The 16,592-nt window shown below is 39.2% G+C and overlaps 1 protein-coding gene across 1 annotated transcript in view; it reads right to left on the bottom strand.

The window, feature by feature from the left end:
* The window catches only part of CFAP61 (cilia and flagella associated protein 61), a 292,142-nt gene that overhangs the window by 261,691 nt on the left and 13,859 nt on the right, over positions 1-16,592 (bottom strand). The window contains exons 4-5 of the mRNA XM_004433707.3: positions 15,869-15,936; positions 15,504-15,630 (exon numbers count right to left, since the gene is read on the bottom strand). Of these exons, the coding sequence (XP_004433764.1) occupies positions 15,504-15,630; positions 15,869-15,936 (195 nt within the window). The remainder of the gene's footprint in view (positions 1-15,503; positions 15,631-15,868; positions 15,937-16,592) is intronic.

Here is a 16,592-nt window from a genome sequence, read left to right as displayed (position 1 = left end):
CTCGAACACAGGAGGTACGTGTTATTTCTTTGCCAGCAAAGAAACCATTGCAAATTCACAGATGGAAAGTTCACACTTAAGGACTGTGACGACAGCAGCAGCAGCAGGCCACCTTTGCGTTCAGAACGTTGGCACGGCCACCTCTCTCCTGTCTGACGGCATTTTCCACACCCAGGGAGGATCTGCATTTCATTAGCTAGACTTAAAAATGTCCCATTGAAAAAGTGATTCTGATGTCACTTTAAATGCCATAAATACAATATTTCTTCAAGCCTGAGAGTGTGTGTATGCTTTAAGAAATCAATGAATGAAGAAAAAAAAAATCATACAGAATCCAATTTAGTGGTAGTGCTAAAGAATGCAGCATATTTTGGTTAACCCTGGAGTAGAAGAACCTACAGTGGGCGTCAACTAGATTTTTGTTTTTACTCAGATGTATAAAACAAAGCACCTTTTTCTTTCCAAGATTTCTTGTGACCTCTAGTGGTCTTCTTTAAGAAAATCAAATCCATCATTTCTAAACTATATATTCCATTTTAGAACTTTAAAATGGGTTTTGGAACCATTTAGCTTCTACTCCTTGGAACACGTCATGATTTTAAGTTATGGAGGATTTTAAACCCCAAATGACTTCAAAGCACATTCAAGACCAATTAGCGGCCCCTGCCATTTACACCGCCAGGATCTGATCCAAAGTCTATCTTGGCACGCCATCGCTCCAGTTGGATTGCTAACCAGATTCTATTTGCTGGGTCACTCATCAGGACTCAAGAAGTTTAATGGTGAAATTCTATAACTGCTCTACCCCATCTGTTGAATGCTTTAGGATAGTCAAAGCTTCAGTATCAGAATGTTCATTTATAGGAAATTACTCAGAAGTCAAGCTTAAGTGGATTCCTAAAAAGCATGAGATTATCAAATGCTTAATAAAAATAATTGCTTTAAGAGGTGAAAAGTTAGTATTTAAAAACCACTAATCTTACGTTTTAAAGTCCTAAATTTTCTTTCATCTATTTTAAATAGCAATAATGTTGACCCGGGCCGGCCCTGTGGCTTGGTGGTTAAGTGCGCGCGCTGCAATGCTGGTGGCCCAGGTTCGGATCCCGGGTGCGCATTGAGGCACCACTTCTCCGTCCATCCTGAGGCCGAGTCCCACATACAGCAACTAGAAGGATGTGCAGCTATGACATACAACTATCTACTGGGGCTTTGGGGGGAAAAAATAAATAAAATCTTTAAAAAAAAAAAAAATAATGTTGACCCAATTTGGTTAATCATTGTTATCAACAAAAAAGCAGTACTATGTTTTAGTTATTTTATAACACTGACTGACAGCACTTAATCCTTTCCTTGTGAGTCCTCCCATACTCCCATGAGGCCTTGATAAAGGTAGGCTTTTTCCCCAGAAATACCATTCCAATAGTTTCTAAGTCTGAGAACATCTCAAATCCACCACTGATGATTAATCAAGCTCACTATAGATTATAAAGGTGTGTCCAGAAAGAGCAATGCTTTATTTCAGATATTATACAAAATACAGAACAGTAACTTCAATAATTAGTGTCTAAGTAGAGGGGCAGATTACAGCACAATTATCCACACAGGTAAATCAAAGCAACTGGACTGGGGATTACAACGTTAATTCACTGGTTCTGAATATGTTGCTAGGCAGAAGGATAATTACATCCCTAAACTCTTCACCGGTTTAGTGTCTTAAGAATTGTGTTCTTCACCATTAGTTATCAGTGCAAGTAACTACTGATGAAACAGATGTCAAAAAATAAATATGGGGGAAATAAGAGAAATGGGGCAGCCTAAGAGGATGCACGGCCACGCCCACGCCCATGGGACATTCTGAAAGGTCTTCTTTTTTTCTGCATCATTAAGGAGGGAGGTAGACCACATGAGTGCATTTTCCAGATACCTGAAATTCTATACCTGCAAGTATCAAAACTCGAATTTGAACATTTTGGACAGAGGGCTTCTTAAAATATGTCACACTTCTCCATCTTCTTTAAGCAAAAGCATCAACTGTCATAATGTCATAATTTCCTCATGAATTCACTACTATACAGTAAATTGTCTTTTTATAAATATGCCTTCCTCATTACAAAGTACCCGCTGTCATCTCTTTGCTGCCAGGACCAAATTCCTCTTGTGATTTGCTTCCTGCAGATTTACTGTGGGCTGGGCAAGCAGCATATTTCACCACCAGAGGCTGAACAAGCAAGACCTCAGGGAAAGGAATCGGGCAAGGTTAGTTCAGGCCACGTCAGCCTTGTCCACTTGAAGGGTATAGTCCATAACACTAAATTTTTCAAGAGTAAAAGAAAGCAAGGAAGAAGGTGGTGGGATGGAAAGGAGGGAAGGAAGGAGACCAATTCATAACCACTGGTTACCACACGCTTACTAGGAGCCCGCACTGGACTGGGCACATTCTACATCTTTTCTTTAGCAACCTACATCCTGAATGACAAGTGGAGCGTCAGTGAGTAGGTTAGCACAGATGTCACCTTACTAAAAAGTGAAAGAAATAGGTGACTTTTAGATAGGCTGCCTCTGTACGTGTGAGTTTCAGTATTAAATTTATATACAATTTTCTATTACAATAATGTCTTGCTGAATATCTATGTTGAAAGTACTTAAATTTTAAAATTCCTCAAGAAAATGATAATTCCCAAGATGCAAATTTGGTATACCACCTACACTTTAAGAAAATATGGAGCTTCCACATTGGTGAACACATGGAGATCTGGGGAGAGTGGCGTACTTGGAGAGGACACGGAAGCTCTGCACCCTTTCCCTACACCCCGCCCTATACATCTTCTCCATCTGGTTGTTCCTGAGTTATATCCTTTTATAATAAACTAGTGATCTAGTAAGTAAAAAAAAAAGAAAATACTTTTGGAAATGTGCCTCCCTCACCAGTAACCCATTCCCCTCTATCCTCCCCCAAAGAATTGTCTACTTTACACACACACGTTTAATCATCCATCCAGATATATTTTAAATTCAACTATTTTATTCATTTAAAGTGAAACCTGCAAAACGACACTCAAACCCACAAATATTTAGATACATGCAATTAAAACAACAAAATACTATTTTGACCTAACAGATCGAAAACAGTTTTTTTTTTATTGATGTTTTAATAGTTTTTAACATTGTGAAATTTTGGGTTGTACATTTTTGTTTGTCCATCACCATATATGACTCCCTTCGCCACTTGTGCCCACCCCCCACCCCCCACCCCCCAGCCCCATTGCCCCTGGTAACCACAATACTGTTTTCTCTGTCCTTCTGTTGGTTTATATTCCACATATGAGTGAAATCATACAGTGTTTGTCTTTCTCCTTCTGGCTTACTTCACTTAACATAATACCCTCCAGGCCCATCCATGTTGTTGCAAATGGGACGATTTTGTCTTTTTTTATGGCTGAGTAGTATTCCATTGTATATATATACCACATTTTCTTAATCCAATCATCAGTCAAGGGACACTTAGGTTGCTTCCACTTCTTGGCTATGGTGAATAATGCTGCAAGGAACATAGGGGTGCATAAGCCTCTTTGGATTGTTGATTTCAGGTTCGTTGGATAGATTCCCAGTAGTGGGATGGCTGGATCATAGGGCATCTCTATTTTTAATTCTTTGAGGACTCTCCATACCGTTTTCTATAGAGGCTGCACCAGTTTGCATTCCCACGAGCTGTGTATGAGGGTTCCTGTTTCTCCACATCCTCTCCAACACTTGTTGTTTTTTGTCTTGGTGATTATAGCCATTCTAACGGGCGTGAGGTAATATCTTAGTGCTGTTTTGATTTGCATTTCCCTGATGATTAGTGATGTTGAACATCTTTTCATGTGCCTATTGGCCATCTGTATATCTTCTTTGGAGAAGTGTCTGTTCATTTCCTCTGCCCATTTTTTGATTGGGTTGTTTGTTTTTTTGTTGTTCAGTTGTGTGAGTTCTTTATATATTATGGAGATCAACCCCTTGTCAGATGTACATTTTGCAAATATTCTCTCCCAGCTGGTGGGTTGTCTGTTCATCTTGATTCTGGTTTCATTTGTCTTATAGACGCTCTTTAATCTGATAAAATCCCACTTGTTTATTTTTTCTTTAGTTTTCCTAGTCTGGGTAGGCATGTCATCTGAAAAGATTCCTTTATGACCAATGTCAAATAGTGTGTTGCCTATATTTTCTTCTATGAGTTTTATAGTTTCACGTCTCACCTTCAGGTCTTTGATCCATTTTGAGTTAATTTTTGTGAATGGCGATAGCAGATGGTCCACTTTCATTCTTTTGCATGTGGCTGTCCAGTTTTCCCAACACCATTTATTGAAGAGATTTTCCTTTCTCCATTGTACGTTCTTAGCACCTTTGTCGAAAATTAGCTGTCCGTATATGTGTGGTTTTATTTCTGGGCTTTCAATTCTGTTCCATTTATCTGTGTGTCTGTTTTTGTACCAGTACCATGCTGTTTTGATTACTATTGCTTTGTAGTATGTTTTGAAAACAGTTTTAATAACTGAAAACATCCAGTATTGGTGAGGGTATAAGAAAACAAGACTCTACTGGTTAGAATATAAATTGATATGATTATTTTGACTGAATAATTTGGTAGCATCAATTTTAAAATCTTAGTAATTCATGCATTCTTATCCAGAATTCCACTTCTAGGTATCTAGACTACAGAAAAAAATAGCATGAGTACTTGAAGATATATGTACAAGGCTGTCTACCACAGTATTATCTGTTATAGAAAAAAATGAGGACAAATTTTTATAAGGAATAATTTAATTATATTAGAGCCACATGATGAAATATCATGAAGCCATTTAAAAGAATAAAATCGATCTGGACAGATGATGATCTGCTATATTAAGTGAAAAATACAATTAACAGAACATATGATCATGACTATATATATATAGTGAGAGAGAGAGAGAATATACACATATACTTGCATGTGTGTGTGTAGTTACATACTCAGATAGAAGAATGAAACAATGAGCAGTTTTTACTTTAAAAATTTTTTGGATTTGAAAATATAATTCATTTTATTAAATGAACCCATCCCCCAAGTTAATTAGAAAATGGCATAAAAAAATGAGAGATTTAAAAACGAAATAAAGACAAAAGTACAGCAATTGTTAGACTATTTACAAGATCATAAGCAATTAATTTATAGAAATTTCTCATAACATAATAAAAAACATTGCCTAGGTGTGAATACTTTTACAATAAAACTTCTTTACAGAATGTAATTTCCTGGGTGACATCAGTAATATGGCCGAGTGAGCTGTTCCCTTTGTCTCTCCCCCTCTGAATTACAACTAAGCAGACGTTCATTAACCAACAGAGGATTCCCTACACAGCACAACAGGATGCCTAAGAGACTCACACAGCTATACATCTGAAGGTGGATGGACTAGATCCCCAGGAAGCAGTGGAGATAGGTGAGTGCACCCTCCCCAGCAGGAGCAAGCCAGGTTGGGAGCCTCACAGAGTGGTCAGTGTGACTTTAAGAAGAGGTGAAGGCAGCCCAGCCTTCACATGAACACTATCTCAGCCTACAGGAATGCCCACTGAGCCATGGCGGCCCAGCCAGTGGGAAGCTCGCCACCAAGTGTCTGCAGCTCAGCCCCTGTGAAGGAGCCCCACCCAACAAACATAGCGGCCAGTGCAACTGTAAGAGGAGGCAGGGGCAGCCTGGCACACACACAAATGCCTTTGTAGGGGTAGCCAGGCCTGCAGGAGAGCCCACCATGCCCAGGCAGCCCCATTAGTGGGAATGCTCCCCATTAAGTGGCCGCGGCTCAGCCCACGCGAAGGTGCCCCGACTACCAGGCACAGCAGCTCAGCCAAACAACCAGCCAGCACAGTACCGGCCTGTGCCTGCACAACTGCCTGCTGAGCACAGAGGCACAGAGGCCCCGCCCCCACAAGAGCAATCTGCCAAGCAGCTGTGGCCAGCCCACACAAACACAGAGCAGCCACACCTGCACAACTTCTGGCAGATGGAGTTGGATCAGAAACACAGCTCCTGCTTACCCAGAGCAGTAGCAGGCAGAATCTGTGACCTGATACTACCACAAATGCACCAGCAAAAGATCAGCTCATCAAACACCATGAAAAACCACAGTAACACTTCAGAGCAGAAGAAAATGACTGGTCTCCAGGAACCAATCCTGAAGTCACAGAAATTTACAAGAATTCAAAATAGCTGTCATAAAGAAACTCAACAAGTTACAAGAAAACTCAGAAAGACAGTTCAATGAGCTCAAGAACAGAATTAATGAGCAGATGGAATACTTCACCAAAGAGATCGAAACTTAAAAAAAAAAAAACGCAGAAATTCTGGATATGAAGAAAACAATTAATGAGAAAAACATAATCTAGAATCCTTAGAAAATAGAGCTGATATATGGAGGACAGAATTAGTGATTTAGAGCATAGAAATACAGAAATGCTTCAGGTGGAGAGGGAGAGAGAACTATGATTTTTAAAAAATGAATAAATTCTTTGAGAAATAGACAACTCAATTAGGAAAAGTAACATAAGGATTATAGGTATTCCAGAGGGAGAAGGGAGGGAGAAAGGAGCAGAGAGCTTGTTCAAAGAAATAATAGCTGAGAACTTCCCAAACCTGGAAGAGGAACTGGACTTACAAGTACCTGAAGCCAATAGAACTCCTAATTACATCAATGCAAAAAGACATTCTCCAAGGCATATAATACTAAAACTGGCACAAGTCAATAACAAAGAAAAAATATTAAGGGCAGCAAGGCAGAAGAAAATAATCTACAAAGGAACCCCTATTAGGCTTTCAGCAGATTTCTCAGCAGAAATCTTCCAGGCTAGGAGAGAATGGAATGATATATTCCATACATATGTGAAAGACAAAAACTTTCAGCCAAGAATACTCTATCCAGCAAAACTATCCTTCAGATAAGAGAGAAATAAAAGCTTTCCCAGATAAACAAAAGCTGAGGGGGTGCATCACCACTAGACCTCCCTTACAACAAATGATGAAGGAAGCCCTCATACCTGAAACAAAAAGGCAAAGGTTTACAAAGCTTTGAGCAAGGAGATAAATAGACAGACAAAATCAGAAAATTGCAGCTCTCCACCAGAACAGGTTAACAAACACTTAATTATAACATAAAAGATAAGGGGAAGGAAAGCATCAAAAATAACTATAAACACTTCAATTTAGTCACAAACTCACAAAACAAAACAGAATAACTTCTGACAATAATAACTCAGAAGAGGAAGAGGAGAGGGATGGAACCTGCTTAGGCTAATGGAGATAAGAGGCTATCAGAAAATGGACTATCTCATCTACGAAATATTTTATACAAATCTCATGGTAATCACTAAACAGAAAACCAGAACAGAGCCACAAGTCATAAATAAATAGAAAACTGAGAAAACCATCACAGAAAACCACCAAACTAAAATGGCAGTCAGAAATACAAGGGAAGAGAAACAATGGAAATATAGACTAACCAGAAAACAAGAAATAAAATGGTGTATTAAGCCCTCATATATCAATAATCACTCTAAAAGTAAATGGATTGAATCCTCCAACCAAAAGACACAGAGTAGTTGGATGGATTAAAAAACAAGACCCAATAATATGCTGCCTCCGGGAAACACATCTCAGCTCTAAAGACAAACATAGGCTCAGAGTGAAGGGATGGAAGATGATACTCCAAGCAAATGGCAAACAAAAGAAAGCAGGTGTTGCCATACTTATATCAGAAAAAGCAGACTTCAAGATAAAAAAGACAATGAGAGACAAAGAGGGGCAGTATAGAATGATAAAAGGGACATTCCAACAAAAGGACATAACACTTATGAATATATATGCACCTAACACAGGAGCACCAAAGTACCTAAAGCAACTATTAACAGACCTACAGGGAGAAATTAATAGCAAGACAATAATAGTGGGGGACCTCAACATCCCACTTACATCAATGGATAGATCATCCAGACAGAAAGTCAATAAGGAAATAGTGGACTCAAATGAAACACTAGATCAGATGGACTTAATAGATATATATAGAACATTCCATCCCAAAACAGCAGAATATACATTCTTCTCAAGTAAACATGGAACATTCTCAAAGATAGACCATATGTTGGGAGACAAGCCAAGCCTCAATAAATTTAAGAAGATTTAAATCATATCAAGCATCTTTTCTGACCATAATGCTATGAAACTAGAAATCAACTAGAAGAAAAAATCTGGGAAAGGCACAGATATGTGGAGACTAAACAACATGCTACTGAACAACCATTGGATCAATGAATAAATCAAAGGAGAAATCAAAAAATACCTGAAGACAAATGAAAATGAAAATACAATATACCAACTCTTCTCTAAAAGGGAAATTTATAGCAATATAGGCCCACCTCAACCAACAAGAAAAATTTCAAATAAGAAAAACCTAACAGAACTAGACAAAGAAGAACAAACAAAGCCAAAGTCAAGAAGGAGGGAAATAATAAAAATTAGAGCAGAAATAAATGAAATAGAGACTAAAAAAACAGTAGAAAGGATCAATGAAACTAAGAGCTAGTTTTTTGAGAAGATAAACAAAATTGGCAAATGCTTAGCCAGACTCACTAAGAAAAAAAACGAGAAGGCTCAAATAAAGAAAATCAGAAATGAAAGAGGAGAAATTACAACAGATACCACAGAATGCAAAGGATTATAAAAGAATACTATGAAAAACTATATGCCAACAAATTGGATAACCTAGAAGAAATGGATAAATTCTGAGACTCATACAACCTCCCAAAACTGAATGAAGAAGAAATAGAGAATCTGAATAGACCAATCACAAGTAAAGAGATTGAAACAGTAATCAAAAATCTCCCAAAAAACAAAAGCCCAGGACCAGATGGCTTCTCTGGAGAATTCCACCAAACATTCAAAGAAGACTTAATACCTATCCTTCTCAAACTATTCCAAAAATTTAAAGAAGACAGAACACTTCCTAACTCATTCTACAAGGCAAACATTACCCTGATACCAAAGCCAGACAAGGACAACACAAAGAAGGAAAATTACAGGCCAATATGGCTGATGAACATAGATGCAAAAATCCTCAACAAAATACTGGCAAACCAAATACAGCAATACATTAAAAGGATCATACAACGTGATCAAGCGGGATTTATACCAGGGATGCAGAGATCGTTCAACATCTGCAAATCAATCAATGTGATATACCACATTAACAAGATGAGGAATAAAAATCACATGATCCTCTCAATAGATGCAGAGAAAGCATGTGACAAGATCCAACACCCATTTATGATAAAAATCTCAATAAAATGGGTATCGAAGGAAAATACCTCAACATAATAAAGCCCATATATGACAAACCCACAGCCAACATCGTATTTAACAGTGAAAAACTGAAAGCTATCCGTCTGAGAACAGGAACAAGACTAGGATGCCCGCTCTTGCCACTCTTATTCAACATAGTAGTGGAAGTCCTAGCCAGAGCAATTAGGCAAGAAAAAGAAATATAAGGTATCCAAATTGGAAAGGAAGAAGTGAAACTCTTGCTGTTTGCAGATGGCATGATTCTATATATAGAAAACCCTAAAGAATCCACCAGAAAACTATCAGAAATAACAACTACAGCAAAGTTACAGGGTACAAAATCAACTTACAAAAAATCAGTTGCATTTTATACACTAATAATGAACTAGCAGAAAAAGAATTCAAGAATACAATCCTGTTTACAATTGCAACAAAAAGAATAAAATAGGAATAAATTTAACCAAGAAGGTGAAAGATCTATACACTGAAAACTATAAGACATTATTGAAAGAAACTGAAGAAGTCATAAAGAAACAGAAAGATACTCCATGCTTATGGATTGGAAGAATAAACATAGTTAAAATGTCCATATTATCTAAAGCAATCTATAGATTCAATGCAACCCCAATCAGAATCCCAATGACATTCTTCATGGAAACAGAACAAAGAATCCCAAAATTTATATGGAAAAAGAAAAGGCCCCGAATAGCCAAGCTATCCTGAGCAAAAAGAACAAAGCTGGAGGCATCACAATCCCTGACTTCAAAATATACTACAAAGCTATATTTATCAAAACAGCATGGCACTGGCACAAAAACAGACACACAGATCAATGGAACAGCATCAAGAGCCCAGAAATAAAACCAGACATCTATGAACAGCTAATCTTGACAAAGGAGCCAAGAATATAAAATGGAGAAAGAAAAGTCTCTTTAATATATGGTGTTGGGAAAACTGGACAGCCACATGCAAAAGAATGAAAGTAGACCATTATCTTACACCACACACACACACACACACACAAAACTCAAACACTTGATTAAACGCTTGAATGTAAGACCTGAAACCATAAAACTCCTAGAAGAAAATATAGGCAGTACACTCTTTGACATCAGTCTTAGCAGCATCTTTTCAAAACCATGTCTACTCAGGCAAGAGAAACAAAAGGCAGAGGATACAAATAGACATTTTTCCAAAGAAGACATACAGATTGCCAACAGGAACATGAAAAGATGTTCAACATCCCTAATTTCTAGGGAAATGCAAATCAAAACTACGAGATATCACCTTACACTCGGCAGAGTGGCTATAATTAACAAGACAGAAAATGACAAATGCTGGAGAGGACGTGGAGAACAGGAAACCCTCATACACTGCTGGTAGGAATGCAAACTGGTGCAGCCACTACGGGAAACAGTATGGAGATTTCTCAAAAATTAAAAATAGAAATATCATATGATCCAGCTATCCCACCACTGGGTATTTATCTGAAGAGCTTGAAATCAACAATTCAAAGAGATTTATGCACCCCTATGTTCACTGCAGCATTATTCACAATAGCCAAGACGTGGAAGCAACCCAAGTGCCCATCAACTGAAGAATGGATAATGAAGATGTGGTATATATATACAATGGAATACTACTCAGCCATAAAAAAGATGAAATCGTCCCATTTGCAACAACATGGATGGACCTTGAGGGCATCATGTTAAGCGAAATAAACCAGACAGAGAAAGACAAACACCACACGATTTCACTCACATGTGGAAGACAAACAAACACATGGATAAAGAGAACAGATTAGTGGTTACCAGAGGGGCGGCGGGGGAGGTGGGCAAAAGGGGTAAAGAGGCGCATATGTATGGTGACGGATAAACATTAGACTACCGGTGGTGAGCGTGATGCAGTCTATATAGAAACTGATAAATAATAATCTACACCTGAAATTACACAGTGTTATAAACGATTATTATCTCAATAAAATAATTGGAATAAAAAATCAATAAAGTATATCTTTAATATATAAAAAAAAAAAAGAATGTAATTTCCTGAAAGGCAGGAGGGCCTATTTGCCTGTGATGATGCTAACAAGAGAAACTTCATAAATCAGGAAGGAGTATTTGAAAGATATAAGAGAATCAATTAAAAATATTATTTCAGTTACAAAATTCCTTCTCTTTAGAATGCCTTTGGCTTGTATTAGCATTTGTATCATGATCAAAAGTACTTTACAAAGAAAGAATTATAATGTGACTATTTAGCTATGAATAAAAAGAAAGCAAAGAAAAATAGTTTTCTACAAGGAATTTTCTTCTCTCCTGTCCTAAATTAGGTATCTAAACTTATTCTATTCCTTGGTAACCTTTTTTTAGACACACGATGTCTGGCTCTTTGAACGCAAAGTAAATGCTCTACAAGGAGAGTAAAAATGGAATCATTTTACATGGTTGCACAATGTTCAACATTTGCCTCCCTCTCTTTGCTTTCCTTCATCACTAAACTTCTCTAAAGAGTAGTGAATATTCCCTTGCCTTCACTTTGTTACCTCTCATTTATTCAGCTCACCGCAACTTGATTTCCAACATCCAACTCTGCCCTTCAAGGAGAGACAAGACCAGACTCCAAACCAAGTGGGCAGACGTAGAGCACTGGTGACCGAGTGGCCAAGTTGGCACAGAGGAGCCAAAGGAACAAGCTTGGGAGAAAGCTGAGGCCCAGATCCTGGGGAAAGCAGGCTTCAGAGCCATGAGAATAAGAGAAAAAGAGAAGCAAATCAGGATGGGCCAGGGTTGAGGCTGGAGTCTGGGGGAAGAGGCCAGTGTCAGGGCAAGCAGTCACCCTTCCTCTTACCCAAAGTTCATCTAACTTTATCTTCAATAAATATAGAATTATCCAGGGGCCGGCCCCGTGGCTTAGCGGTTGAGTGCGCGCGCTCCGCTGCTGGCGGCCCGGGTTCGGATCCCGGGCACGCACCGACGCACCGCTTCTCCCACCATGCTGAGGCCGCGTCCCACATACAGCAACTAGAAGGATGTGCAGCTGTGACATACAACTATCTACTGGGGCTTTGGGGCAAAATAAATAAATAAAATTAAAAAAAAAAAGAATTATCCAAGTTATTATTTTTTTCTTAAATGTGTTTTAGTAGTTTTTGGTTTTCAAAGAATTGGCCATTTCACCTATATTGTTGAATGTATAGAGTTGTAGTAGTCCCTCATCCCTTTAATGTTTGTAGGATCTGTATCCATAATCTGGCATCAGTAATTTGTCTTCTCTTTTTTTATCTTGGTCAGTTTGGCTAGAAGTTCATCAATTTTATTCATTTCATCTCTTTTTAAATTTCCAAATCTAATGGCCTCTTTTTTGTACTCAAATTATTTGATTTCCCTGCACCATTTGCCACTTTAAGAGTCTTTGACTTCTATAATACTCCTCTCTCTCTCTTCCAGTTTTCTTACTTATTAACAGCTCATTTTCACCTTTCAAGATTCTGTCCTAGTCCTCTGCTTTTTCACTTTAAAATCTCCCCCTCAACTAGACAGTCTCCTTTATTTTCATGATCTCCTTACTCATGAGAGGACCTGTATTTCCAACTCTCTCCTGTCCATCTAACACTATTATTTCTACTTTCAGCTAATGAATCCACCATTCTCCCTAAACTTGAAAACCCTGAGTCACCATTAACTCATTCTTATCCTTCAACTTCTCCATCCAACTGGCAACCAAATTGTACTTTCCCTCTCAAACATTTCTTTGCATCTATGCACCTGCCCTGATCCATTCTGCTACCTGGATCTCTTTGACTTGTCACTGCCTGAATTCCAGCCAGTATCATTTCTTGGCCTGACTGTTCTGTTCTCCTCCCCTACAAGCTACTGATCACATGAAAATCAGTTATCTTTTAACATACAGCCCATATCATGCTTTTCTTCTTCTGTGCTCCCTGTTGGCTCCAAGACAAAGCCTTCTCATTATGGTTCTTCCTTTGCTATGCAATGGTCTGCTCTTCCTCCTCACACCTGGAACAGCAGCCACGCCTGCCTACCTGCCTCGTAATAGACATTCCAGGTGCTCTCCTGCCTCCATGCCTTTCCCCATTCTGTCCCTCTGACTGAACTCTGACTCATGCTTCCTGACCAGATTCAAAGGCTACCTTCTCTGTGAACCTTTCTCCTTTTAAATTGTTTTCACTGAAGTATAACATATAGTGCAATGCACAGATATTGAGAATGCAGTTCGATGAGTTTTGACAACTGCATACACCCCAATCAATGTACAGAGCATTGCCATCACCCCAGAATTCCATCATGTCCCTCCCACTCTCACTCTTCTCTTCATCAGAGGCAACCACTGATCTGATTTCTTTCTCTACAGATTGGTCTTGCCTGTTTTGCACATCATAAAATTAGAATCTACAGTATATGGTCTTTCTTTCTATGTCTGCCTTCTTTCCCTCAGCATAAACTTTCTGAGATTGAGCCATGCTATTGTGTATATAAGTAGTTATTCCATTTCATTGCTGAGTAGTATCCACTGTATGGATATACCACAGTTTCTAAATGTAAACAACATTTATTTGTTCACGGACATTTAGATTTTTTTAATGGGAAGGAGGGGGAGGTTATGTATGAAGCTGTCAAAGCTGTCTGCATCCCTCTCTGTCCTTCCCTATTCCAAGCCACACAGCATTACAGTTTATTGTAGATGGGTCACTCTCCCCCACTTAACTCTAATAATATGAATAACAATAACATTTAATTTCTTTGGGCATTTACATGTGACTGGAAATATACTAAGTATTTGACTTTCATCAGCTCATCTAATCACTGCAACAATCTCATGAGTGGACAACACACTTACACCCACTGATAGAGAGGAAACTGAGGCCTGTAGAGGCCAAGTGCCTTTTTTAAGCCAACCCATCTGGTGAGTAGTAAAACCAAGATCAGAATCTAGATTCACTTGATGGAATTTTTGCAAATTCTTAACAATTATGCCATAATACTACATGCTTGGTAAATAGTAGGCTCTTGCTTTTTTTAAAATTTAAATTCAATACTTTCTAAAGAAATCCACAAATATGGCAATGATTGACTCAAGAAGATACAATTTATTCTTCACTGATAAACCCAACCAATCACCTTTGTGAAATGATTTCATACACACTATTATTTCAAAATAGCCATTCTATTTTCTCAAAATTTTGTGAGTCAGAAATCTGGGTGGACTCAGGTGGGCATTCCTTGCTTGGGTCTCTCCTGCAGCTGCAGTCAGACGCCGGCTGGGCTGCAGATATAGGGGGGCTCTCCTTGGCGGGACAGCCACAACGGCGCACTCACACGGCTGGCAGTCGATGCTGAGTGTCAGCGGGAGCCCCACTGGGACTGTCAACCCCGGCCCCAACATGCGGCCTCTCTAGCACGGTGGTCTCAAGGCAGTCAGACTTCTTCCCCTCACCTCCTCCACAGCAAGCATCCCAAGAGAACCAGACAGAAGCTTTTCAGCCTCACAAGTCAGAGCATCCCTTCCACCATGTTGTGTGGGTCAAAGCAGTCACAATCTGCCCAGATTCATAAAGAGGGGACATATCCCTCACTTCCTGATGAGAGGAGTGGCAACGCCATGTCGTAGGAAAGCTTGCAGAATGGAAGATGGTGTTGCAGCCATCTTTGGAAAATAGAATCTGCCACAGCCATCTCCTTATGACTGCTGAACTTCAGGGCATGTCATGTGGGCCAGTGATGGTAAAGACCTTCAACTTGGAAAACTCCTCTTTGAGATCAATAGAATTCTCATCCACTGAGTGTCAGAAAATAGGTGGGCTTTATTAGGAAAAGTCAAAGTTTGTTTTATTTGAAAGCTATTTCACTCAGTGTGGGGCCAAGGATGGTGGGTTTGAGAAACCCCTAAGTAGTAAATGCACGACTTTGCCGACCGCATAGCACCAAATGCATCTCATCAGCTATTTAGTCCTGCACATTATGTCATCAAAGGGAACTATAAACATCTCCAAATGAAGTAATGCTTAGGGGTATTATAAAACAATTTAATCCAAGCTATAATTGCTTCAGTAAGAAACGGCAATTTAAAAACTCTTCATAAGGTAAGCGTCAGGGTAAAGCTCAGGTACCAAAAGGCACCACTCCAACCTTACCTGGCTCTGCGAATGTGCAGCTGAGGGTAATGGCTGTGCCTGTGACATATATGCACAGCAAAGTCCTCATCATATGTCAGACTCGGGACAGTCCCCACTTGGTCAAACACAGTTATGAGAGTTGAGCCTAAATCATAGAGACAAAGAAATTTGGCCTTTTTTTTGTTTACCAAGGAATAACTTTAGGAGTTCAGGACAAAATGCAGTTTCCATTCAAAATTATGTTTTAATTGTTACAATCAAAAGGCACATTATACATTTAGAACCTGGAGACCATTCTTATTTCCTATTCCCCAAAGCACCATTTTAAGCATGAATGTCCTATAGTAACGACTGGGGACAGGAGGTAGACGAGCTGACCTTACCTAGGCTCATGTAGGATGGCACTATGAGAAATATGAAGTGCAGTTCTGGCACTGCCTTAAACACAGTCCTGGCAAGGGAAAGAGAGAGTGGGACAGGTGTTAATAACAAACCAATGCCATTAGCTGGCACCTGACTTAGACAAATGCCTTCACTAAAAAAATGAGGTGTTCATAAATCCACATAGGCTCCTTTGCTCCCTGCCTACAGAGGCCAGAACATCTTCAAAATAATTTCTTTCTCTTCTCCATTTTTCTTTGGATTTCAAATGGCCCCTTTCTATCTGTTCTCTGGAGGTAGAGAATAAAGGGCGCCATGTTCATGCAGCACACCAGATTTCTGCTAATATTAACCTTTGACCTGGCATCTGGAAGGTCTGGTGTGACATTACAAAGTGACTTGAAAGCTGAGGCCACCACCCCCGCATGTCTGCGCAGGCTGTCAGAGATGCGTCGCCATCACCCGGTAGCCCCGCTGATCAGGTTTCGACCCGCCGTATTATCCAGGCTGCTTCTGCAGTCTGTCATGTGAATAAACATTTCCAAAGATAAAATTGAGGAAAACTATTTTTAGAAACATCCAAGCCTGTGATGCTTTACTCTTTCCCCACTTCCTCCCAAATCCATTTTTTTAAATGACTGCACCTGTTTGCCTGACACAATGGCAGTTAAAGATGTGTGCTGAAGGGAGCACCGATTCAAAGAAATAGGTTGTTTCCTTTCGGAA

This window comes from Ceratotherium simum, chromosome 21, assembly GCF_057802395.1.
Source record: "Ceratotherium simum simum isolate JZ-2026a chromosome 21, ASM5780239v1, whole genome shotgun sequence".
In the NCBI taxonomy this organism is placed as follows: domain Eukaryota; kingdom Metazoa; phylum Chordata; class Mammalia; order Perissodactyla; family Rhinocerotidae; genus Ceratotherium; species Ceratotherium simum.
Note: the sequence above shows the minus strand (reverse complement) of the source record. Positions and strands in the feature narration are given on the sequence as shown.